Source organism: Amaranthus tricolor, chromosome 5 (assembly GCF_026212465.1).
Source record: "Amaranthus tricolor cultivar Red isolate AtriRed21 chromosome 5, ASM2621246v1, whole genome shotgun sequence".
Taxonomy (NCBI): domain Eukaryota; kingdom Viridiplantae; phylum Streptophyta; class Magnoliopsida; order Caryophyllales; family Amaranthaceae; genus Amaranthus; species Amaranthus tricolor.
The window spans coordinates 256677-284432 of NC_080051.1; the positions used below are offsets into that span (position 1 = coordinate 256677).

General features: G+C 35.5%; 1 protein-coding gene across 1 annotated transcript in view; it reads left to right on the forward strand.

Annotated features, from left to right (window-relative positions):
• LOC130812795 (uncharacterized) overlaps positions 1-27524 on the forward strand; it is a 30217-nt gene extending 2693 nt beyond the window's left edge. Inside the window, exons 2-6 of the mRNA XM_057678402.1 lie at positions 6558-8534; positions 15457-17433; positions 23753-25108; positions 25232-25344; positions 27435-27524. Of these exons, the coding sequence (XP_057534385.1) occupies positions 6558-8534; positions 15457-17433; positions 23753-25108; positions 25232-25344; positions 27435-27524 (5513 nt within the window). The remainder of the gene's footprint in view (positions 1-6557; positions 8535-15456; positions 17434-23752; positions 25109-25231; positions 25345-27434) is intronic.
• Positions 27525-27756: the final 232 nt, after the last annotated feature.

The window sequence follows — 27756 nt, forward strand, 5'->3', positions numbered from 1 at the left end:
CTTTTGCTGTTGTAACTCTATTTAAAGAGAGCTATTCATGAATGAAAGTTCAGACTTGTTTTATGAATCAACCTTTGTGTTTTCTTCTTGCCTATCTTTGTGTTTGTCCAAGGTTAACAAGAGTTCTTTAATACTTTGAGTGTGTTCTTGAGTATTAAACTAGGGGAGATTGAGTTTGTCTTGTCTCTAGCCTAAATACTATTGCATTGAGTTTGTTCTTGTGCTTTGGTTGTCCTATTTTCATTCAAATATACATTCTGCCCAAATTACTTCTTCTTTCTTTTCTTTTGTCCTTCTCCTTCCTTAATCATTTAGGAAGTCTTGAGTTAGCATTTACATCAATCAATGACGAATGAACGATGAAGAATGAACAAGGATCAATGATCAATGAAGAATGAACGATGAAGAATGAACAAGGATCAATGATCAATGAAGAATGAACGATGAAGAATGAACAAGGAACAATGATCAATGAAGAATGATCGATGAAGAATAAACAAGGATTAATGGTCAATGAAGAATGAACGATGAAGAATGAACAAGGATCAATGGTCAATGAAGAATGAACGATGAAGAATGAACAAGGATCAATGATCAATGAAGAATGAACAAGGATCAATGATCAAAGAAGAATGAACGATGAAGAATGAACAAGGATCAATGATCAATGAAGAATGAACGATGAAGAATGAACAAGGAGTAATGGTCAATGACGAATGAACGATGAAGAATGAACAAGGATCAATGATCAATGACGAATGAACGATGAAGAATGAACAAGGATCAACGATCAATGAAGAATGAACGATGAAGAATGAACAAGGATCAATGATCAATGACGAATGAACGATGAAGAATGAACAAGGATCAATGATCAATGAAGAATAAACAAGGATCAATGATCAAAGAAGAATGAACGATGAAGAATGAACAAGGATCAATGGTCAATGAAGAATGAACGATGAAGAATGAACAAGGATCAATGATCAAAGAAGAATGAACGATGAAGAATGAACAAGGATCAATGATCAATGAAGAATGAACGATGAAGAATGAACAAGGAGTAATGGTCAATGACGAATGAACGATGAAGAATGAACAAGGATCAATGATCAATGACGAATGAACGATGAAGAATGAACAAGGATCAATGATCAATGAAGAATGAACGATGAAGAATGAACAAGGATCAATGATCAATGACGAATGAACGATGAAGAATGAACAAGGATCAATGATCAATGAAGAATGAACAAGGATCAATGATCAAAGAAGAATGAACGATGAAGAATGAACAAGGTTCAATGATCAATGAAGAATGAATGATGAAGAATGAACAAGGATTAATGGTCAATGACGAATGAACGATGAAGAATGAACAAGGATCAATGATCAATGAAGAATGAACGATGAAGAATGAACAAGGATTAATGGTCAATGACGAATGAACGATGAAGAATGAACAAGGATCAATGATCAATGAAGAATGAACGATGAAGAATGAACAAGGATTAATGGTCAATGACGAATGAACGATGAAGAATGAACAAGGATCAATGATCAATGAAGAATGAACGATGAAGAATGAACAAGGATCAATGATAAATGAAAAATGAACGATGAAGAATGAATAAGGATCAATGATCAAAGAAGAATGAACGATGAAGAATGAACAAGGTTCAATGATCAATGAAGAAAGAATGATGAAGAATGAACAAGGATTAATGGTCAATGACGAATGAACGATGAAGAATGAACAAGGATCAATGATCAATGAAGAATGAACGATGAAGAATGAACAAGGATTAATGGTCAATGACGAATGAACGATGAAGAATGAACAAGGATCAATGATCAATGAAGAATGAACGATGAAGAATGAACAAGGATCAATGATAAATGAAAAATGAACGATGAAGAATGAATAAGGATCAATGATCAATGACGAATGAACGATGAAGAATGAACAAGGATCAATGATCAATGAAGAATGAACGATGAAGAATGAACAAGGAGTAATGGTCAATGACGAATGAACGATGAAGAATGAACAAGGATCAATGATCAATGACGAATGAACGATGAAGAATGAACAAGGATCAATGATCAATGAAGAATGAACGATGAAGAATGAACAAGGATCAATGATCAATGAAGAATGAACGATGCAGAATGAACAAGGAACAATGATCAATGAAGAATGATCGATGAAGAATGAACAAGGATTAATGGTCAATGAAGAATGAACGATGAAGAATGAACAAGGATCAATGGTCAATGAAGAATGAACGATGAAGAATGAACAAGGATCAATGATCAATGAAGAATGAACAAGGATCAATGATCAAAGAAGAATGAACGATGAAGAATGAACAAGGATCAATGATCAATGAAGAATGAACGATGAAGAATGAACAAGGAGTAATGGTCAATGACGAATGAACGATGAAGAATGAACAAGGATCAATGATCAATGACGAATGAACGATGAAGAATGAACAAGGATCAATGATCAATGAAGAATGAACGATGAAGAATGAACAAGGATCAATGATCAATGACGAATGAACGATGACGAATGAACAAGGATCAATGATCAATGAAGAATGAACAAGGATCAATGATCAAAGAAGAATGAACGATGAAGAATGAACAAGGTTCAATGATCAATGAAGAATGAACGATGAAGAATGAACAAGCATTAATGGTCAATGACGAATGAACGATGAAGAATGAACAAGGATCAATGATCAATGAAGAATGAACGATGAAGAATGAACAAGGATTAATGGTCAATGACGAATGAACGATGAAGAATGAACAAGGATCAATGATCAATGAAGAATGAACGATGAAGAATGAACAAGGATCAATGATAAATGAAAAATGAACGATGAAGAATGAATAAGGATCAATGATCAATGACGAATGAACGATGAAGAATGAACAAGGATCAATGATCAATGAAGAATGAACGATGAAGAATGAACAAGGAGTAATGGTCAATGACGAATGAACGATGAAAAATGAACAAGGATCAATGATCAATGACGAATGAACGATGAAGAATGAACAAGGATCAATGATCAATGAAGAATGAACGATGAAGAATGAACAAGGATCAATGGTCAATGAAGAATGAACGATGAAGAATGAACAAGGATCAATGATCAAAGAAGAATGAACGATGAAGAATGAACAAGGATCAATGATCAATGAAGAATGAACGATGAAGAATGAACAAGGAGTAATGGTCAATGACGAATGAACGATGAAGAATGAACAAGGATCAATGATCAATGACGAATGAACGATGAAGAATGAACAAGGATCAATGATCAATGAAGAATGAATGATGAAGAATGAACAAGGATCAATGATCAATGACGAATGAACGATGAAGAATGAACAAGGATCAATGATCAATGAAGAATGAACAAGGATCAATGATCAAAGAAGAATGAACGATGAAGAATGAACAAGGTTCAATGATCAATGAAGAATGAATGATGAAGAATGAACAAGGATTAATGGTCAATGACGAATGAACGATGAAGAATGAACAAGGATCAATGATCAATGAAGAATGAACGATGAAGAATGAACAAGGATTAATGGTCAATGACGAATGAACGATGAAGAATGAACAAGGATCAATGATCAATGAAGAATGAACGATGAAGAATGAACAAGGATCAATGATAAATGAAAAATGAACGATGAAGAATGAATAAGGATCAATGATCAATGACGAATGAACGATGAAGAATGAACAAGGATCAATGATCAATGAAGAATGAACGATGAAGAATGAACAAGGAGTAATGGTCAATGACGAATGAACGATGAAGAATGAACAAGGATCAATGATCAATGATCCAAGATCAAATACGTTATCTCATGAGCCGATTGCTTTAGTTCTTGAAGTACTTGGTTTTAATCCTTTTAAATCTGAATTTGTTACATGTCTAACTTGGGTTGAAGATTAAGTGAAGCTACATATATATTGGTTGGACGTCACTTTGATAGGTCCAAGTTTAGTTATGTTTTTTAATGTCTTTTTACCACTTAAATCTGATTAATTAGCTACTGCATGCTTAGGGAACAACTTAAATCAGCCTAATGCATGCTTTGGAGGCTATTTAATGTTGTTTTGTGAGTTCCAATGCTTGTTCCCCATGCTTGGACGTCCCACCTTAATTTCTCTTGCTTTTTAGCTTCCTTTTGCTGTTGTAACTCTATTTAAAGAGAGCTATTCATGAATGAAAGTTCAGACTTGTTTTATGAATCAACCTTTGTGTTTTCTTCTTGCCTATCTTTGTGTTTGTCCAAGGTTAACAAGAGTTCTTTAATACTTTGAGTGTGTTCTTGAGTATTAAACTAGGGGAGATTGAGTTTGTCTTGTCTCTAGCCTAAATACTATTGCATTGAGTTTGTTCTTGTGCTTTGGTTGTCCTATTTTCATTCAAATATACATTCTGCCCAAATTACTTCTTCTTTCTTTTCTTTTGTCCTTCTCCTTCCTTAATCATTTAGGAAGTCTTGAGTTAGCATTTACATCATTTGGTATCAGAGCTTTGGTATTTTAAAGAGTGTTTCAAAGTGTTAATTCATTCAAAATAAACACAAAAAAAAAAAAAAAAAAACTATGGCTGAAGAAAACCTCGCTGAGCTATTGAGATCAATCAATTTGAGGTTAGAAAGAATGGAGAAAAAAAATGAAGAGCGTGAGATTGAAAAACAAAAGCAAGATACAAGAATGGATGCTATGGCTGATATACTTTTAAAAGCTACAAGAAAAATTGGTGAGATTGAAAATGAGGATTCTAGTAGTGGAAATAATTATAAATCTTTTGATGAAGATAGGGGGCTTAGAATTGATCTTCCAGAATTTGATGGAGGTCATGATAGCGAATCATTTCTTGATTGGCTAAGGCAAATTGAAACCGTGTTTGAATATAAGGAGTATGATGATAAAAAGAAGTTTAAGCTTGCTGTTCTTAAACTCACTAAACTTGCTGCCTTATGGTACGAAAATGTTAAAGCAAATAGAAGAAGAGAAGGAAAAAATAAAATGGACTCTTGGGAAAAATTTAAAAAAAAGATGAGGGATAAATGGGTGAGTAAGGAGTATGAGCAGGAGCAATACTTGAAACTTACACATCTTTCACAAGAAAATGAGATGAGTGTGGAAGAATACATTAGAGAGTTTGAAAAACTATGTTTGATTTGTGATTTGCAAGAGAAGGAAGCCTTTAAAATTGCTCGTTTCATTAAAGGGCTGTCCAAAAATATTTGTAGAAAAGTGGAAGTTACTCATTATGCTTCTTTTAGTGATGTTTGCAAATTGGCTTTGAAATATGAAGCACAATCCAAGGAAGAGAAAGAGAAGGAAAAGCCTAAGTTTCCTTACAAAGGTACTTCGAAGTTTACTCCTTCCAACTCAAAAGGGAGTACTTTTCAAAGTAAGGCTTTCCCATCTAGTTTTATAAGCGAAAAATCAAAAGAAAAGGCTGTTGTGTCGCCTAGTGAACTTGCAACAAGGAGGAAATGTTTTAAATGTCATGGAAGAGGACATATTGCTAGTGAATGTCCTAGCAAGGCTGTTTTAACATCTACTCAGTGTGCTATTATGGATGAAGAGGAAAAAATGTATAATTTTGTGGCAAATGAAGTGGAAGATTTGGAGGATGATTATGAGGAGGAAATACAACCAGAAGATGAGTACAATATGATGGTGGTTCGAAAAGTGCTATTTAGTGAGCCACAAGCTGATTTGAAGCAACGCCACAATTTGTTTCATACTAGATGCAAAATTGGAGAGAAGACTTGCAATGTTATAGTTGATAGTGGTGCACAAACTGATGTAGTATCATCTGAAGTTGTGAGTAAGCTGAAGTTAGCTACTAGAGATCATGAAGAACCTTACAAGTTGAATTGGTTGAATGATAGCACTGGAATAAGGGTGAGGAAGCAAGCTTTGGTTTCTTATTCTATTGGAGGCTTTGAAGATGAAAGATGGTGCGATGTAATTCCCATGGATGCTTGTCACTTGCTGCTTGGAAGACCATGGCAATTTGATCACAATTCGGAGCATAGAGGAAAAAGTAATGAGTATATTGTAACAAAAAAAGATGGTAGAAAAGTCAAATTAATTCCCTTACCCCCTAAAGTTGCTAAGAAAGAAAAAGACAAAAGCAACTATCTTGTAACATGTAATGAGTTTGAAAAAATAGTGGATGAATATGGTGGTGGTTATGCTTTGGTTCTAAGGACCAAAGATCAGATTAGTACTTCTTGTGATAACTCATCTTCTTTAAATGAGTTATTAGAAGAGTACAAAGATGTATTTCCAAATGACTTGCCCAAGGGCCTCCCACCAATAAGAGGCATTGAGCACGCCATTGACTTGATTCCTGGAGCACCTTTGCCAAATAAAGCTGCTTATAGATGTAACCCCGAGGAAAGTAAAGAGCTTGAGAGGCAAGTGAGTGAGTTGATTGAAAGGGGCTACGTGAGAGAAAGTCTTAGTCCTTGTGCTGTCCCTGCCCTTTTAGTGCCTAAAAAAGATGGCACTTGGAGAATGTGTGTAGATAGTAGATCCATAAATAACATAACCATCAAATACCGTTTTCCTATGCCTAGGTTGCAAGATATGCTTGATGAATTAAGTGGAGCCTTAGTCTTTTCAAAAATAGATTTAAGGAGTGGTTATCATCAAATGAGAATAAGGGAAGGGGATGAATGGAAAACTGCTTTTAAAACAAAACAAGGGTTATATGAGTGGTTAGTGATGCCATTTGGGCTTTGCAATGCTCCAAGTTCTTTCATGAGGTTAATGAATGAGGTTCTCCGTCCTTTTCTTAATAATTTTGTTGTTGTTTACTTGGATGATATTCTAGTGTATAGTAAAAACAATGAAGACCATATGGTGCATTTGAAGAGGTTGTTTGAAAAATTGAGGGAAGTAAAGTTGTATGGAAAGCTTGAGAAGTGTTTTTTTATGACCCCTAGTGTGTCATTTTTGGGATACATTGTGACTAGAGAAGGAGTGCAAGTAGATCCAGAAAAGGTTAAGGCAGTTAAGTCTTGGTTGGCTCCAACCAATGTGCATGAGGTAAGGAGTTTTCATGGGCTTGCTTCTTTCTATAGGCGGTTCATTAGAAACTTCTCTTCTATTATGGCTCCCATTACCGAGTTAACAAAAAAGGGTGAATTTGAATGGACTGAAAATGCTCAAAGGGCTTTTGATAAAGTCAAATACATGCTTTGCAATGCACCTATACTTGTTCTCCCTGATTTTAACAACGTGTTTGAAGTAGAGTGTGATGCAAGTGGGGTTGGAATAGGGGCTGTCCTTATTCAAGAAAAGAAGCCAGTAAGTTTCTTTAGTGAGAAGTTAAGTGAGGCTAAATTGAATTACTCTACTTATGATCGTGAATTTTATGCCATCGTTAGAGCTCTTGATCATTGGTCTCATTACCTTAGACCAAAACCCTTTGTTCTTCATTCTGATCATGAAGCTTTAAAATTCATAAATGGGCAACAAAAACTTAATAAAAGACATGCAAAGTGGGTAGAATTTCTTCAATCATTTACCTTTAGCTCCAAATATAAAGATGGAAAAAGTAATATTGTAGCTGATGCTTTATCTCGAAGAGCATACTTGCTTTCTATGGTGGATGCTAAGGTTTTGGGTTTTGAACAACTCAAGGAGTATTACAAAGATGATCCTGATTTTGCTAATGAATTTCCAAAGCCATCGAAAGATTACGTTGATCAAGATGGTTATCTTTTTAAAGGTAACAAGTTGTGTGTTCCTAAAAGTGGCATTCGTGAATTATTGGTAAGAGAAGTTCATAGTGGTGGATTGGCTGGTCATTTTGGCATTCAAAAGACTCTTGATATTCTTGGTGAGCATTTCTATTGGCCAAGGATGATCAGGGATGTTACTTTAGTTGTGGAGAGATGTGCTACATGTCAAAAGTCAAAAGGGCATTTCACAAAAGGGCTTTATACTCCATTACCTGTTCCAGATTCTCCTTGGGAAAGTGTTAGCATGGATTTCATTGTTGGGCTACCACGGACTCAAAGGGGTAGAGATAGCATTATGGTGGTGGTAGATAGATTTTCCAAAATGGCTCATTTTGTAGCTTGTAATAAAACAGATGATGCAGTAAAAGTGGCTGAATTGTACTTCAAGGAAATTGTCAAACTACATGGCATTCCTCGAAGTATAGTTTCGGATAGGGACTCCAAGTTTTTAAGTCACTTTTGGAGGACCCTATGGAAGTTGGTTGGTACCAAGTTACTATTTAGCACCTCTCATCATCCCCAAACTGATGGACAAACAGAGGTGACAAATAGAACTTTGGGTGCTTTGTTACGTGGTCTTGTGAGCAAAACGCAGAAAGATTGGGACATGAAACTAGCCCATGCGGAGTTTGCTTACAATAGGGCTCATTCTTTAACTACTTCTCGTTCTCCTTTTGAAGTAGTGTATGGAGTGAATCCATTTGTGCCTGTTGATTTGATTCCCTTGCTGAAAACTAATATAGTAGAAAAAGATGCAAAAAAGAGGGTGGAAACCTTTCAAAAAAACCTGTGAGCAAGTAAAGAAAAGAATTGAGGAGATGAATAAAAAATACCAAGAGAGAGCAAACAAAAAAAGGAAACAACCCATATTTAACCCTGGGGATTTGGTTTGGCTTCATTTGAGAAAAGAGAGATTTCCGAAGCTTCGCAAAAACAAGCTCATGCCTCGTTCTGATGGTCCGTTTAAAGTACTTGAGAGGGTAAATGATAATGCATACAAGATTGAACTTCCTGATGAGTTGATGGGTGTTAGTGCTACTTTTAATGTGGGCGATTTGTCACCGTACTTGGATGATTCAAGTTTGGGGACAAACTCTTCAAAAGAAGGAGAGAATGATCCAAGATCAAATACGTTATCTCATGAGCCGATTGCTTTAGTTCTTGAAGTACTTGGTTTTAATCCTTTTAAATCTGAATTTGTTACATGTCTAACTTGGGTTGAAGATTAAGTGAAGCTACATATATATTGGTTGGACCTCACTTTGATAGGTCCAAGTTTAGTTATGTTTTTTAAAGTCTTTTTACCACTTAAATCTGATTAATTAGCTACTGCATGCTTAGGGAACAACTTAAATCAGCCTAATGCATGCTTTGGAGGCTATTTAATGTTGTTTTGTGAGTTCCAATGCTTGTTCCCCATGCTTGGACGTCCCACCTTAATTTCTCTTGCTTTTTAGCTTCCTTTTGCTGTTGTAACTCTATTTAAAGAGAGCTATTCATGAATGAAAGTTCAGACTTGTTTTATGAATCAACCTTTGTGTTTTCTTCTTGCCTATCTTTGTGTTTGTCCAAGGTTAACAAGAGTTCTTTAATACTTTGAGTGTGTTCTTGAGTATTAAACTAGGGGAGATTGAGTTTGTCTTGTCTCTAGCCTAAATACTATTGCATTGAGTTTGTTCTTGTGCTTTGGTTGTCCTATTTTCATTCAAATATACATTCTGCCCAAATTACTTCTTCTTTCTTTTCTTTTGTCCTTCTCCTTCCTTAATCATTTAGGAAGTCTTGAGTTAGCATTTACATCAATCAATGACGAATGAACGATGAAGAATGAACAAGGATCAATGATCAATGAAGAATGAACGATGAAGAATGAACAAGGATCAATGATCAATGAAGAATGAACGATGAAGAATGAACAAGGAACAATGATCAATGAAGAATGATCGATGAAGAATAAACAAGGATTAATGGTCAATGAAGAATGAACGATGAAGAATGAACAAGGATCAATGGTCAATGAAGAATGAACGATGAAGAATGAACAAGGATCAATGATCAATGAAGAATGAACAAGGATCAATGATCAAAGAAGAATGAACGATGAAGAATGAACAAGGATCAATGATCAATGAAGAATGAACGATGAAGAATGAACAAGGAGTAATGGTCAATGACGAATGAACGATGAAGAATGAACAAGGATCAATGATCAATGACGAATGAACGATGAAGAATGAACAAGGATCAACGATCAATGAAGAATGAACGATGAAGAATGAACAAGGATCAATGATCAATGACGAATGAACGATGAAGAATGAACAAGGATCAATGATCAATGAAGAATAAACAAGGATCAATGATCAAAGAAGAATGAACGATGAAGAATGAACAAGGATCAATGGTCAATGAAGAATGAACGATGAAGAATGAACAAGGATCAATGATCAAAGAAGAATGAACGATGAAGAATGAACAAGGATCAATGATCAATGAAGAATGAACGATGAAGAATGAACAAGGAGTAATGGTCAATGACGAATGAACGATGAAGAATGAACAAGGATCAATGATCAATGACGAATGAACGATGAAGAATGAACAAGGATCAATGATCAATGAAGAATGAACGATGAAGAATGAACAAGGATCAATGATCAATGACGAATGAACGATGAAGAATGAACAAGGATCAATGATCAATGAAGAATGAACAAGGATCAATGATCAAAGAAGAATGAACGATGAAGAATGAACAAGGTTCAATGATCAATGAAGAATGAATGATGAAGAATGAACAAGGATTAATGGTCAATGACGAATGAACGATGAAGAATGAACAAGGATCAATGATCAATGAAGAATGAACGATGAAGAATGAACAAGGATTAATGGTCAATGACGAATGAACGATGAAGAATGAACAAGGATCAATGATCAATGAAGAATGAACGATGAAGAATGAACAAGGATCAATGATAAATGAAAAATGAACGATGAAGAATGAATAAGGATCAATGATCAATGACGAATGAACGATGAAGAATGAACAAGGATCAATGATCAATGAAGAATGAACGATGAAGAATGAACAAGGAGTAATGGTCAATGACGAATGAACGATGAAGAATGAACAAGGATCAATGATCAATGACGAATGAACGATGAAGAATGAACAAGGATCAATGATCAATGAAGAATGAACGATGAAGAATGAACAAGGATCAATGATCAATGAAGAATGAACGATGCAGAATGAACAAGGAACAATGATCAATGAAGAATGATCGATGAAGAATGAACAAGGATTAATGGTCAATGAAGAATGAACGATGAAGAATGAACAAGGATCAATGGTCAATGAAGAATGAACGATGAAGAATGAACAAGGATCAATGATCAATGAAGAATGAACAAGGATCAATGATCAAAGAAGAATGAACGATGAAGAATGAACAAGGATCAATGATCAATGAAGAATGAACGATGAAGAATGAACAAGGAGTAATGGTCAATGACGAATGAACGATGAAGAATGAACAAGGATCAATGATCAATGACGAATGAACGATGAAGAATGAACAAGGATCAATGATCAATGAAGAATGAACGATGAAGAATGAACAAGGATCAATGATCAATGACGAATGAACGATGACGAATGAACAAGGATCAATGATCAATGAAGAATGAACAAGGATCAATGATCAAAGAAGAATGAACGATGAAGAATGAACAAGGTTCAATGATCAATGAAGAATGAACGATGAAGAATGAACAAGCATTAATGGTCAATGACGAATGAACGATGAAGAATGAACAAGGATCAATGATCAATGAAGAATGAACGATGAAGAATGAACAAGGATTAATGGTCAATGACGAATGAACGATGAAGAATGAACAAGGATCAATGATCAATGAAGAATGAACGATGAAGAATGAACAAGGATCAATGATAAATGAAAAATGAACGATGAAGAATGAATAAGGATCAATGATCAATGACGAATGAACGATGAAGAATGAACAAGGATCAATGATCAATGAAGAATGAACGATGAAGAATGAACAAGGAGTAATGGTCAATGACGAATGAACGATGAAAAATGAACAAGGATCAATGATCAATGACGAATGAACGATGAAGAATGAACAAGGATCAATGATCAATGAAGAATGAACGATGAAGAATGAACAAGGATCAATGGTCAATGAAGAATGAACGATGAAGAATGAACAAGGATCAATGATCAAAGAAGAATGAACGATGAAGAATGAACAAGGATCAATGATCAATGAAGAATGAACGATGAAGAATGAACAAGGAGTAATGGTCAATGACGAATGAACGATGAAGAATGAACAAGGATCAATGATCAATGACGAATGAACGATGAAGAATGAACAAGGATCAATGATCAATGAAGAATGAATGATGAAGAATGAACAAGGATCAATGATCAATGACGAATGAACGATGAAGAATGAACAAGGATCAATGATCAATGAAGAATGAACAAGGATCAATGATCAAAGAAGAATGAACGATGAAGAATGAACAAGGTTCAATGATCAATGAAGAATGAATGATGAAGAATGAACAAGGATTAATGGTCAATGACGAATGAACGATGAAGAATGAACAAGGATCAATGATCAATGAAGAATGAACGATGAAGAATGAACAAGGATTAATGGTCAATGACGAATGAACGATGAAGAATGAACAAGGATCAATGATCAATGAAGAATGAACGATGAAGAATGAACAAGGATCAATGATAAATGAAAAATGAACGATGAAGAATGAATAAGGATCAATGATCAATGACGAATGAACGATGAAGAATGAACAAGGATCAATGATCAATGAAGAATGAACGATGAAGAATGAACAAGGAGTAATGGTCAATGACGAATGAACGATGAAGAATGAACAAGGATCAATGATCAATGATCCAAGATCAAATACGTTATCTCATGAGCCGATTGCTTTAGTTCTTGAAGTACTTGGTTTTAATCCTTTTAAATCTGAATTTGTTACATGTCTAACTTGGGTTGAAGATTAAGTGAAGCTACATATATATTGGTTGGACGTCACTTTGATAGGTCCAAGTTTAGTTATGTTTTTTAATGTCTTTTTACCACTTAAATCTGATTAATTAGCTACTGCATGCTTAGGGAACAACTTAAATCAGCCTAATGCATGCTTTGGAGGCTATTTAATGTTGTTTTGTGAGTTCCAATGCTTGTTCCCCATGCTTGGACGTCCCACCTTAATTTCTCTTGCTTTTTAGCTTCCTTTTGCTGTTGTAACTCTATTTAAAGAGAGCTATTCATGAATGAAAGTTCAGACTTGTTTTATGAATCAACCTTTGTGTTTTCTTCTTGCCTATCTTTGTGTTTGTCCAAGGTTAACAAGAGTTCTTTAATACTTTGAGTGTGTTCTTGAGTATTAAACTAGGGGAGATTGAGTTTGTCTTGTCTCTAGCCTAAATACTATTGCATTGAGTTTGTTCTTGTGCTTTGGTTGTCCTATTTTCATTCAAATATACATTCTGCCCAAATTACTTCTTCTTTCTTTTCTTTTGTCCTTCTCCTTCCTTAATCATTTAGGAAGTCTTGAGTTAGCATTTACATCATTTGGTATCAGAGCTTTGGTATTTTAAAGAGTGTTTCAAAGTGTTAATTCATTCAAAATAAACACAAAAAAAAAAAAAAAAAAAACTATGGCTGAAGAAAACCTCGCTGAGCTATTGAGATCAATCAATTTGAGGTTAGAAAGAATGGAGAAAAAAAATGAAGAGCGTGAGATTGAAAAACAAAAGCAAGATACAAGAATGGATGCTATGGCTGATATACTTTTAAAAGCTACAAGAAAAATTGGTGAGATTGAAAATGAGGATTCTAGTAGTGGAAATAATTATAAATCTTTTGATGAAGATAGGGGGCTTAGAATTGATCTTCCAGAATTTGATGGAGGTCATGATAGCGAATCATTTCTTGATTGGCTAAGGCAAATTGAAACCGTGTTTGAATATAAGGAGTATGATGATAAAAAGAAGTTTAAGCTTGCTGTTCTTAAACTCACTAAACTTGCTGCCTTATGGTACGAAAATGTTAAAGCAAATAGAAGAAGAGAAGGAAAAAATAAAATGGACTCTTGGGAAAAATTTAAAAAAAAGATGAGGGATAAATGGGTGAGTAAGGAGTATGAGCAGGAGCAATACTTGAAACTTACACATCTTTCACAAGAAAATGAGATGAGTGTGGAAGAATACATTAGAGAGTTTGAAAAACTATGTTTGATTTGTGATTTGCAAGAGAAGGAAGCCTTTAAAATTGCTCGTTTCATTAAAGGGCTGTCCAAAAATATTTGTAGAAAAGTGGAAGTTACTCATTATGCTTCTTTTAGTGATGTTTGCAAATTGGCTTTGAAATATGAAGCACAATCCAAGGAAGAGAAAGAGAAGGAAAAGCCTAAGTTTCCTTACAAAGGTACTTCGAAGTTTACTCCTTCCAACTCAAAAGGGAGTACTTTTCAAAGTAAGGCTTTCCCATCTAGTTTTATAAGCGAAAAATCAAAAGAAAAGGCTGTTGTGTCGCCTAGTGAACTTGCAACAAGGAGGAAATGTTTTAAATGTCATGGAAGAGGACATATTGCTAGTGAATGTCCTAGCAAGGCTGTTTTAACATCTACTCAGTGTGCTATTATGGATGAAGAGGAAAAAATGTATAATTTTGTGGCAAATGAAGTGGAAGATTTGGAGGATGATTATGAGGAGGAAATACAACCAGAAGATGAGTACAATATGATGGTGGTTCGAAAAGTGCTATTTAGTGAGCCACAAGCTGATTTGAAGCAACGCCACAATTTGTTTCATACTAGATGCAAAATTGGAGAGAAGACTTGCAATGTTATAGTTGATAGTGGTGCACAAACTGATGTAGTATCATCTGAAGTTGTGAGTAAGCTGAAGTTAGCTACTAGAGATCATGAAGAACCTTACAAGTTGAATTGGTTGAATGATAGCACTGGAATAAGGGTGAGGAAGCAAGCTTTGGTTTCTTATTCTATTGGAGGCTTTGAAGATGAAAGATGGTGCGATGTAATTCCCATGGATGCTTGTCACTTGCTGCTTGGAAGACCATGGCAATTTGATCACAATTCGGAGCATAGAGGAAAAAGTAATGAGTATATTGTAACAAAAAAAGATGGTAGAAAAGTCAAATTAATTCCCTTACCCCCTAAAGTTGCTAAGAAAGAAAAAGACAAAAGCAACTATCTTGTAACATGTAATGAGTTTGAAAAAATAGTGGATGAATATGGTGGTGGTTATGCTTTGGTTCTAAGGACCAAAGATCAGATTAGTACTTCTTGTGATAACTCATCTTCTTTAAATGAGTTATTAGAAGAGTACAAAGATGTATTTCCAAATGACTTGCCCAAGGGCCTCCCACCAATAAGAGGCATTGAGCACGCCATTGACTTGATTCCTGGAGCACCTTTGCCAAATAAAGCTGCTTATAGATGTAACCCCGAGGAAAGTAAAGAGCTTGAGAGGCAAGTGAGTGAGTTGATTGAAAGGGGCTACGTGAGAGAAAGTCTTAGTCCTTGTGCTGTCCCTGCCCTTTTAGTGCCTAAAAAAGATGGCACTTGGAGAATGTGTGTAGATAGTAGATCCATAAATAACATAACCATCAAATACCGTTTTCCTATGCCTAGGTTGCAAGATATGCTTGATGAATTAAGTGGAGCCTTAGTCTTTTCAAAAATAGATTTAAGGAGTGGTTATCATCAAATGAGAATAAGGGAAGGGGATGAATGGAAAACTGCTTTTAAAACAAAACAAGGGTTATATGAGTGGTTAGTGATGCCATTTGGGCTTTGCAATGCTCCAAGTTCTTTCATGAGGTTAATGAATGAGGTTCTCCGTCCTTTTCTTAATAATTTTGTTGTTGTTTACTTGGATGATATTCTAGTGTATAGTAAAAACAATGAAGACCATATGGTGCATTTGAAGAGGTTGTTTGAAAAATTGAGGGAAGTAAAGTTGTATGGAAAGCTTGAGAAGTGTTTTTTTATGACCCCTAGTGTGTCATTTTTGGGATACATTGTGACTAGAGAAGGAGTGCAAGTAGATCCAGAAAAGGTTAAGGCAGTTAAGTCTTGGTTGGCTCCAACCAATGTGCATGAGGTAAGGAGTTTTCATGGGCTTGCTTCTTTCTATAGGCGGTTCATTAGAAACTTCTCTTCTATTATGGCTCCCATTACCGAGTTAACAAAAAAGGGTGAATTTGAATGGACTGAAAATGCTCAAAGGGCTTTTGATAAAGTCAAATACATGCTTTGCAATGCACCTATACTTGTTCTCCCTGATTTTAACAACGTGTTTGAAGTAGAGTGTGATGCAAGTGGGGTTGGAATAGGGGCTGTCCTTATTCAAGAAAAGAAGCCAGTAAGTTTCTTTAGTGAGAAGTTAAGTGAGGCTAAATTGAATTACTCTACTTATGATCGTGAATTTTATGCCATCGTTAGAGCTCTTGATCATTGGTCTCATTACCTTAGACCAAAACCCTTTGTTCTTCATTCTGATCATGAAGCTTTAAAATTCATAAATGGGCAACAAAAACTTAATAAAAGACATGCAAAGTGGGTAGAATTTCTTCAATCATTTACCTTTAGCTCCAAATATAAAGATGGAAAAAGTAATATTGTAGCTGATGCTTTATCTCGAAGAGCATACTTGCTTTCTATGGTGGATGCTAAGGTTTTGGGTTTTGAACAACTCAAGGAGTATTACAAAGATGATCCTGATTTTGCTAATGAATTTCCAAAGCCATCGAAAGATTACGTTGATCAAGATGGTTATCTTTTTAAAGGTAACAAGTTGTGTGTTCCTAAAAGTGGCATTCGTGAATTATTGGTAAGAGAAGTTCATAGTGGTGGATTGGCTGGTCATTTTGGCATTCAAAAGACTCTTGATATTCTTGGTGAGCATTTCTATTGGCCAAGGATGATCAGGGATGTTACTTTAGTTGTGGAGAGATGTGCTACATGTCAAAAGTCAAAAGGGCATTTCACAAAAGGGCTTTATACTCCATTACCTGTTCCAGATTCTCCTTGGGAAAGTGTTAGCATGGATTTCATTGTTGGGCTACCACGGACTCAAAGGGGTAGAGATAGCATTATGGTGGTGGTAGATAGATTTTCCAAAATGGCTCATTTTGTAGCTTGTAATAAAACAGATGATGCAGTAAAAGTGGCTGAATTGTACTTCAAGGAAATTGTCAAACTACATGGCATTCCTCGAAGTATAGTTTCGGATAGGGACTCCAAGTTTTTAAGTCACTTTTGGAGGACCCTATGGAAGTTGGTTGGTACCAAGTTACTATTTAGCACCTCTCATCATCCCCAAACTGATGGACAAACAGAGGTGACAAATAGAACTTTGGGTGCTTTGTTACGTGGTCTTGTGAGCAAAACGCAGAAAGATTGGGACATGAAACTAGCCCATGCGGAGTTTGCTTACAATAGGGCTCATTCTTTAACTACTTCTCGTTCTCCTTTTGAAGTAGTGTATGGAGTGAATCCATTTGTGCCTGTTGATTTGATTCCCTTGCTGAAAACTAATATAGTAGAAAAAGATGCAAAAAAGAGGGTGGAAACCTTTCAAAAAAACCTGTGAGCAAGTAAAGAAAAGAATTGAGGAGATGAATAAAAAATACCAAGAGAGAGCAAACAAAAAAAGGAAACAACCCATATTTAACCCTGGGGATTTGGTTTGGCTTCATTTGAGAAAAGAGAGATTTCCGAAGCTTCGCAAAAACAAGCTCATGCCTCGTTCTGATGGTCCGTTTAAAGTACTTGAGAGGGTAAATGATAATGCATACAAGATTGAACTTCCTGATGAGTTGATGGGTGTTAGTGCTACTTTTAATGTGGGCGATTTGTCACCGTACTTGGATGATTCAAGTTTGGGGACAAACTCTTCAAAAGAAGGAGAGAATGATCCAAGATCAAATACGTTATCTCATGAGCCGATTGCTTTAGTTCTTGAAGTACTTGGTTTTAATCCTTTTAAATCTGAATTTGTTACATGTCTAACTTGGGTTGAAGATTAAGTGAAGCTACATATATATTGGTTGGACGTCACTTTGATAGGTCCAAGTTTAGTTATGTTTTTTAAAGTCTTTTTACCACTTAAATCTGATTAATTAGCTACTGCATGCTTAGGGAACAACTTAAATCAGCCTAATGCATGCTTTGGAGGCTATTTAATGTTGTTTTGTGAGTTCCAATGCTTGTTCCCCATGCTTGGACGTCCCACCCTAATTTCTCTTGCTTTTTAGCTTCCTTTTGCTGTTGTAACTCTATTTAAAGAGAGCTATTCATGAATGAAAGTTCAGACTTGTTTTATGAATCAACCTTTGTGTTTTCTTCTTGCCTATCTTTGTGTTTGTCCAAGGTTAACAAGAGTTCTTTAATACTTTGAGTGTGTTCTTGAGTATTAAACTAGGGGAGATTGAGTTTGTCTTGTCTCTAGCCTAAATACTATTGCATTGAGTTTGTTCTTGTGCTTTGGTTGTCCTATTTTCATTCAAATATACATTCTGCCCAAATTACTTCTTCTTTCTTTTCTTTTGTCCTTCTCCTTCCTTAATCATTTAGGAAGTCTTGAGTTAGCATTTACATCAATCAATGACGAATGAACGATGAAGAATGAACAAGGATCAATGATCAATGAAGAATGAACGATGAAGAATGAACAAGGATCAATGATCAATGAAGAATGAACGATGAAGAATGAACAAGGAACAATGATCAATGAAGAATGATCGATGAAGAATAAACAAGGATTAATGGTCAATGAAGAATGAACGATGAAGAATGAACAAGGATCAATGGTCAATGAAGAATGAACGATGAAGAATGAACAAGGATCAATGATCAATGAAGAATGAACAAGGATCAATGATCAAAGAAGAATGAACGATGAAGAATGAACAAGGATCAATGATCAATGAAGAATGAACGATGAAGAATGAACAAGGAGTAATGGTCAATGACGAATGAACGATGAAGAATGAACAAGGATCAATGATCAATGACGAATGAACGATGAAGAATGAACAAGGATCAACGATCAATGAAGAATGAACGATGAAGAATGAACAAGGATCAATGATCAATGACGAATGAACGATGAAGAATGAACAAGGATCAATGATCAATGAAGAATGAACGATGAAGAATGAACAAGGATCAATGATAAATGAAAAATGAACGATGAAGAATGAATAAGGATCAATGATCAATGACGAATGAACGATGAAGAATGAACAAGGATCAATGATCAATGAAGAATGAACGATGAAGAATGAACAAGGAGTAATGGTCAATGACGAATGAACGATGAAGAATGAACAAGGATCAATGATCAATGACGAATGAACGATGAAGAATGAACAAGGATCAATGATCAATGAAGAATGAACGATGAAGAATGAACAAGGATCAATGATCAATGAAGAATGAACGATGCAGAATGAACAAGGAACAATGATCAATGAAGAATGATCGATGAAGAATGAACAAGGATTAATGGTCAATGAAGAATGAACGATGAAGAATGAACAAGGATCAATGGTCAATGAAGAATGAACGATGAAGAATGAACAAGGATCAATGATCAATGAAGAATGAACAAGGATCAATGATCAAAGAAGAATGAACGATGAAGAATGAACAAGGATCAATGATCAATGAAGAATGAACGATGAAGAATGAACAAGGAGTAATGGTCAATGACGAATGAACGATGAAGAATGAACAAGGATCAATGATCAATGACGAATGAACGATGAAGAATGAACAAGGATCAATGATCAATGAAGAATGAACGATGAAGAATGAACAAGGATCAATGATCAATGACGAATGAACGATGACGAATGAACAAGGATCAATGATCAATGAAGAATGAACAAGGATCAATGATCAAAGAAGAATGAACGATGAAGAATGAACAAGGTTCAATGATCAATGAAGAATGAACGATGAAGAATGAACAAGCATTAATGGTCAATGACGAATGAACGATGAAGAATGAACAAGGATCAATGATCAATGAAGAATGAACGATGAAGAATGAACAAGGATTAATGGTCAATGACGAATGAACGATGAAGAATGAACAAGGATCAATGATCAATGAAGAATGAACGATGAAGAATGAACAAGGATCAATGATAAATGAAAAATGAACGATGAAGAATGAATAAGGATCAATGATCAATGACGAATGAACGATGAAGAATGAACAAGGATCAATGATCAATGAAGAATGAACGATGAAGAATGAACAAGGAGTAATGGTCAATGACGAATGAACGATGAAAAATGAACAAGGATCAATGATCAATGACGAATGAACGATGAAGAATGAACAAGGATCAATGATCAATGAAGAATGAACGATGAAGAATGAACAAGGATCAATGGTCAATGAAGAATGAACGATGAAGAATGAACAAGGATCAATGATCAAAGAAGAATGAACGATGAAGAATGAACAAGGATCAATGATCAATGAAGAATGAACGATGAAGAATGAACAAGGAGTAATGGTCAATGACGAATGAACGATGAAGAATGAACAAGGATCAATGATCAATGACGAATGAACGATGAAGAATGAACAAGGATCAATGATCAATGAAGAATGAATGATGAAGAATGAACAAGGATCAATGATCAATGACGAATGAACGATGAAGAATGAACAAGGATCAATGATCAATGAAGAATGAACAAGGATCAATGATCAAAGAAGAATGAACGATGAAGAATGAACAAGGTTCAATGATCAATGAAGAATGAATGATGAAGAATGAACAAGGATTAATGGTCAATGACGAATGAACGATGAAGAATGAACAAGGATCAATGATCAATGAAGAATGAACGATGAAGAATGAACAAGGATTAATGGTCAATGACGAATGAACGATGAAGAATGAACAAGGATCAATGATCAATGAAGAATGAACGATGAAGAATGAACAAGGATCAATGATAAATGAAAAATGAACGATGAAGAATGAATAAGGATCAATGATCAATGACGAATGAACGATGAAGAATGAACAAGGATCAATGATCAATGAAGAATGAACGATGAAGAATGAACAAGGAGTAATGGTCAATGACGAATGAACGATGAAGAATGAACAAGGATCAATGATCAATGATCCAAGATCAAATACGTTATCTCATGAGCCGATTGCTTTAGTTCTTGAAGTACTTGGTTTTAATCCTTTTAAATCTGAATTTGTTACATGTCTAACTTGGGTTGAAGATTAAGTGAAGCTACATATATATTGGTTGGACGTCACTTTGATAGGTCCAAGTTTAGTTATGTTTTTTAATGTCTTTTTACCACTTAAATCTGATTAATTAGCTACTGCATGCTTAGGGAACAACTTAAATCAGCCTAATGCATGCTTTGGAGGCTATTTAATGTTGTTTTGTGAGTTCCAATGCTTGTTCCCCATGCTTGGACGTCCCACCTTAATTTCTCTTGCTTTTTAGCTTCCTTTTGCTGTTGTAACTCTATTTAAAGAGAGCTATTCATGAATGAAAGTTCAGACTTGTTTTATGAATCAACCTTTGTGTTTTCTTCTTGCCTATCTTTGTGTTTGTCCAAGGTTAACAAGAGTTCTTTAATACTTTGAGTGTGTTCTTGAGTATTAAACTAGGGGAGATTGAGTTTGTCTTGTCTCTAGCCTAAATACTATTGCATTGAGTTTGTTCTTGTGCTTTGGTTGTCCTATTTTCATTCAAATATACATTCTGCCCAAATTACTTCTTCTTTCTTTTCTTTTGTCCTTCTCCTTCCTTAATCATTTAGGAAGTCTTGAGTTAGCATTTACATCATTTGGTATCAGAGCTTTGGTATTTTAAAGAGTGTTTCAAAGTGTTAATTCATTCAAAATAAACACAAAAAAAAAAAAAAAAAAACTATGGCTGAAGAAAACCTCGCTGAGCTATTGAGATCAATCAATTTGAGGTTAGAAAGAATGGAGAAAAAAAATGAAGAGCGTGAGATTGAAAAACAAAAGCAAGATACAAGAATGGATGCTATGGCTGATATACTTTTAAAAGCTACAAGAAAAATTGGTGAGATTGAAAATGAGGATTCTAGTAGTGGAAATAATTATAAATCTTTTGATGAAGATAGGGGGCTTAGAATTGATCTTCCAGAATTTGATGGAGGTCATGATAGCGAATCATTTCTTGATTGGCTAAGGCAAATTGAAACCGTGTTTGAATATAAGGAGTATGATGATAAAAAGAAGTTTAAGCTTGCTGTTCTTAAACTCACTAAACTTGCTGCCTTATGGTACGAAAATGTTAAAGCAAATAGAAGAAGAGAAGGAAAAAATAAAATGGACTCTTGGGAAAAATTTAAAAAAAAGATGAGGGATAAATGGGTGAGTAAGGAGTATGAGCAGGAGCAATACTTGAAACTTACACATCTTTCACAAGAAAATGAGATGAGTGTGGAAGAATACATTAGAGAGTTTGAAAAACTATGTTTGATTTGTGATTTGCAAGAGAAGGAAGCCTTTAAAATTGCTCGTTTCATTAAAGGGCTGTCCAAAAATATTTGTAGAAAAGTGGAAGTTACTCATTATGCTTCTTTTAGTGATGTTTGCAAATTGGCTTTGAAATATGAAGCACAATCCAAGGAAGAGAAAGAGAAGGAAAAGCCTAAGTTTCCTTACAAAGGTACTTCGAAGTTTACTCCTTCCAACTCAAAAGGGAGTACTTTTCAAAGTAAGGCTTTCCCATCTAGTTTTATAAGCGAAAAATCAAAAGAAAAGGCTGTTGTGTCGCCTAGTGAACTTGCAACAAGGAGGAAATGTTTTAAATGTCATGGAAGAGGACATATTGCTAGTGAATGTCCTAGCAAGGCTGTTTTAACATCTACTCAGTGTGCTATTATGGATGAAGAGGAAAAAATGTATAATTTTGTGGCAAATGAAGTGGAAGATTTGGAGGATGATTATGAGGAGGAAATACAACCAGAAGATGAGTACAATATGATGGTGGTTCGAAAAGTGCTATTTAGTGAGCCACAAGCTGATTTGAAGCAACGCCACAATTTGTTTCATACTAGATGCAAAATTGGAGAGAAGACTTGCAATGTTATAGTTGATAGTGGTGCACAAACTGATGTAGTATCATCTGAAGTTGTGAGTAAGCTGAAGTTAGCTACTAGAGATCATGAAGAACCTTACAAGTTGAATTGGTTGAATGATAGCACTGGAATAAGGGTGAGGAAGCAAGCTTTGGTTTCTTATTCTATTGGAGGCTTTGAAGATGAAAGATGGTGCGATGTAATTCCCATGGATGCTTGTCACTTGCTGCTTGGAAGACCATGGCAATTTGATCACAATTCGGAGCATAGAGGAAAAAGTAATGAGTATATTGTAACAAAAAAAGATGGTAGAAAAGTCAAATTAATTCCCTTACCCCCTAAAGTTGCTAAGAAAGAAAAAGACAAAAGCAACTATCTTGTAACATGTAATGAGTTTGAAAAAATAGTGGATGAATATGGTGGTGGTTATGCTTTGGTTCTAAGGACCAAAGATCAGATTAGTACTTCTTGTGATAACTCATCTTCTTTAAATGAGTTATTAGAAGAGTACAAAGATGTATTTCCAAATGACTTGCCCAAGGGCCTCCCACCAATAAGAGGCATTGAGCACGCCATTGACTTGATTCCTGGAGCACCTTTGCCAAATAAAGCTGCTTATAGATGTAACCCCGAGGAAAGTAAAGAGCTTGAGAGGCAAGTGAGTGAGTTGATTGAAAGGGGCTACGTGAGAGAAAGTCTTAGTCCTTGTGCTGTCCCTGCCCTTTTAGTGCCTAAAAAAGATGGCACTTGGAGAATGTGTGTAGATAGTAGATCCATAAATAACATAACCATCAAATACCGTTTTCCTATGCCTAGGTTGCAAGATATGCTTGATGAATTAAGTGGAGCCTTAGTCTTTTCAAAAATAGATTTAAGGAGTGGTTATCATCAAATGAGAATAAGGGAAGGGGATGAATGGAAAACTGCTTTTAAAACAAAACAAGGGTTATATGAGTGGTTAGTGATGCCATTTGGGCTTTGCAATGCTCCAAGTTCTTTCATGAGGTTAATGAATGAGGTTCTCCGTCCTTTTCTTAATAATTTTGTTGTTGTTTACTTGGATGATATTCTAGTGTATAGTAAAAACAATGAAGACCATATGGTGCATTTGAAGAGGTTGTTTGAAAAATTGAGGGAAGTAAAGTTGTATGGAAAGCTTGAGAAGTGTTTTTTTATGACCCCTAGTGTGTCATTTTTGGGATACATTGTGACTAGAGAAGGAGTGCAAGTAGATCCAGAAAAGGTTAAGGCAGTTAAGTCTTGGTTGGCTCCAACCAATGTGCATGAGGTAAGGAGTTTTCATGGGCTTGCTTCTTTCTATAGGCGGTTCATTAGAAACTTCTCTTCTATTATGGCTCCCATTACCGAGTTAACAAAAAAGGGTGAATTTGAATGGACTGAAAATGCTCAAAGGGCTTTTGATAAAGTCAAATACATGCTTTGCAATGCACCTATACTTGTTCTCCCTGATTTTAACAACGTGTTTGAAGTAGAGTGTGATGCAAGTGGGGTTGGAATAGGGGCTGTCCTTATTCAAGAAAAGAAGCCAGTAAGTTTCTTTAGTGAGAAGTTAAGTGAGGCTAAATTGAATTACTCTACTTATGATCGTGAATTTTATGCCATCGTTAGAGCTCTTGATCATTGGTCTCATTACCTTAGACCAAAACCCTTTGTTCTTCATTCTGATCATGAAGCTTTAAAATTCATAAATGGGCAACAAAAACTTAATAAAAGACATGCAAAGTGGGTAGAATTTCTTCAATCATTTACCTTTAGCTCCAAATATAAAGATGGAAAAAGTAATATTGTAGCTGATGCTTTATCTCGAAGAGCATACTTGCTTTCTATGGTGGATGCTAAGGTTTTGGGTTTTGAACAACTCAAGGAGTATTACAAAGATGATCCTGATTTTGCTAATGAATTTCCAAAGCCATCGAAAGATTACGTTGATCAAGATGGTTATCTTTTTAAAGGTAACAAGTTGTGTGTTCCTAAAAGTGGCATTCGTGAATTATTGGTAAGAGAAGTTCATAGTGGTAGATTGGCTGGTCATTTTGGCATTCAAAAGACTCTTGATATTCTTGGTGAGCATTTCTATTGGCCAAGGATGATCAGGGATGTTACTTTAGTTGTGGAGAGATGTGCTACATGTCAAAAGTCAAAAGGGCATTTCACAAAAGGGCTTTATACTCCATTACCTGTTCCAGATTCTCCTTGGGAAAGTGTTAGCATGGATTTCATTGTTGGGCTACCACGGACTCAAAGGGGTAGAGATAGCATTATGGTGGTGGTAGATAGATTTTCCAAAATGGCTCATTTTGTAGCTTGTAATAAAACAGATGATGCAGTAAAAGTGGCTGAATTGTACTTCAAGGAAATTGTCAAACTACATGGCATTCCTCGAAGTATAGTTTCGGATAGGGACTCCAAGTTTTTAAGTCACTTTTGGAGGACCCTATGGAAGTTGGTTGGTACCAAGTTACTATTTAGCACCTCTCATCATCCCCAAACTGATGGACAAACAGAGGTGACAAATAGAACTTTGGGTGCTTTGTTACGTGGTCTTGTGAGCAAAACGCAGAAAGATTGGGACATGAAACTAGCCCATGCGGAGTTTGCTTACAATAGGGCTCATTCTTTAACTACTTCTCGTTCTCCTTTTGAAGTAGTGTATGGAGTGAATCCATTTGTGCCTGTTGATTTGATTCCCTTGCTGAAAACTAATATAGTAGAAAAAGATGCAAAAAAGAGGGTGGAAACCTTTCAAAAAAACCTGTGAGCAAGTAAAGAAAAGAATTGAGGAGATGAATAAAAAATACCAAGAGAGAGCAAACAAAAAAAGGAAACAACCCATATTTAACCCTGGGGATTTGGTTTGGCTTCATTTGAGAAAAGAGAGATTTCCGAAGCTTCGCAAAAACAAGCTCATGCCTCGTTCTGATGGTCCGTTTAAAGTACTTGAGAGGGTAAATGATAATGCATACAAGATTGAACTTCCTGATGAGTTGATGGGTGTTAGTGCTACTTTTAATGTGGGCGATTTGTCACCGTACTTGGATGATTCAAGTTTGGGGACAAACTCTTCAAAAGAAGGAGAGAATGATCCAAGATCAAATACGTTATCTCATGAGCCGATTGCTTTAGTTCTTGAAGTACTTGGTTTTAATCCTTTTAAATCTGAATTTGTTACATGTCTAACTTGGGTTGAAGATTAAGTGAAGCTACATATATATTGGTTGGACGTCACTTTGATAGGTCCAAGTTTAGTTATGTTTTTTAAAGTCTTTTTACCACTTAAATCTGATTAATTAGCTACTGCATGCTTAGGGAACAACTTAAATCAGCCTAATGCATGCTTTGGAGGCTATTTAATGTTGTTTTGTGAGTTCCAATGCTTGTTCCCCATGCTTGGACGTCCCACCCTAATTTCTCTTGCTTTTTAGCTTCCTTTTGCTGTTGTAACTCTATTTAAAGAGAGCTATTCATGAATGAAAGTTCAGACTTGTTTTATGAATCAACCTTTGTGTTTTCTTCTTGCCTATCTTTGTGTTTGTCCAAGGTTAACAAGAGTTCTTTAATACTTTGAGTGTGTTCTTGAGTATTAAACTAGGGGAGATTGAGTTTGTCTTGTCTCTAGCCTAAATACTATTGCATTGAGTTTGTTCTTGTGCTTTGGTTGTCCTATTTTCATTCAAATATACATTCTGCCCAAATTACTTCTTCTTTCTTTTCTTTTGTCCTTCTCCTTCCTTAATCATTTAGGAAGTCTTGAGTTAGCATTTACATCAATCAATGACGAATGAACGATGAAGAATGAACAAGGATCAATGATCAATGAAGAATGAACGATGAAGAATGAACAAGGATCAATGATCAATGAAGAATGAACGATGAAGAATGAACAAGGAACAATGATCAATGAAGAATGATCGATGAAGAATAAACAAGGATTAATGGTCAATGAAGAATGAACGATGAAGAATGAACAAGGATCAATGGTCAATGAAGAATGAACGATGAAGAATGAACAAGGATCAATGATCAATGAAGAATGAACAAGGATCAATGATCAAAGAAGAATGAACGATGAAGAATGAACAAGGATCAATGATCAATGAAGAATGAACGATGAAGAATGAACAAGGAGTAATGGTCAATGACGAATGAACGATGAAGAATGAACAAGGATCAATGATCAATGACGAATGAACGATGAAGAATGAACAAGGATCAACGATCAATGAAGAATGAACGATGAAGAATGAACAAGGATCAATGATCAATGACGAATGAACGATGAAGAATGAACAAGGATCAATGATCAATGAAGAATAAACAAGGATCATGATCCAAGTACGCGTGGTCAACGCATGACCTTGGATTTGATACGAAATGGGGGGATATTCCAAGGCTGACATGCAGCATATTGACAAGAGCTGGACTGCCAGACCTCCTCTCAATACAACCCCGATGCATTCCTTTGATCAATCAATGGAATGATCAACGTTCTTGGATAGGGTGTAGTGTGGCCTTGAAGGCTGATCAAGGATTCACACCAACACGAAGGGCAAACTGGCCCTAGTAACCCAATTGCAAAGGCAATTGAAAAAAAATTCAAACACTGAATTTTTTCTGAAATGTTTTCATTAAAATCAACTAACTTGTTTACAATGAATGAGCCATCTATATATAGACATATGGGAAGTGGGAAATACAATGACAAGGCTTATGA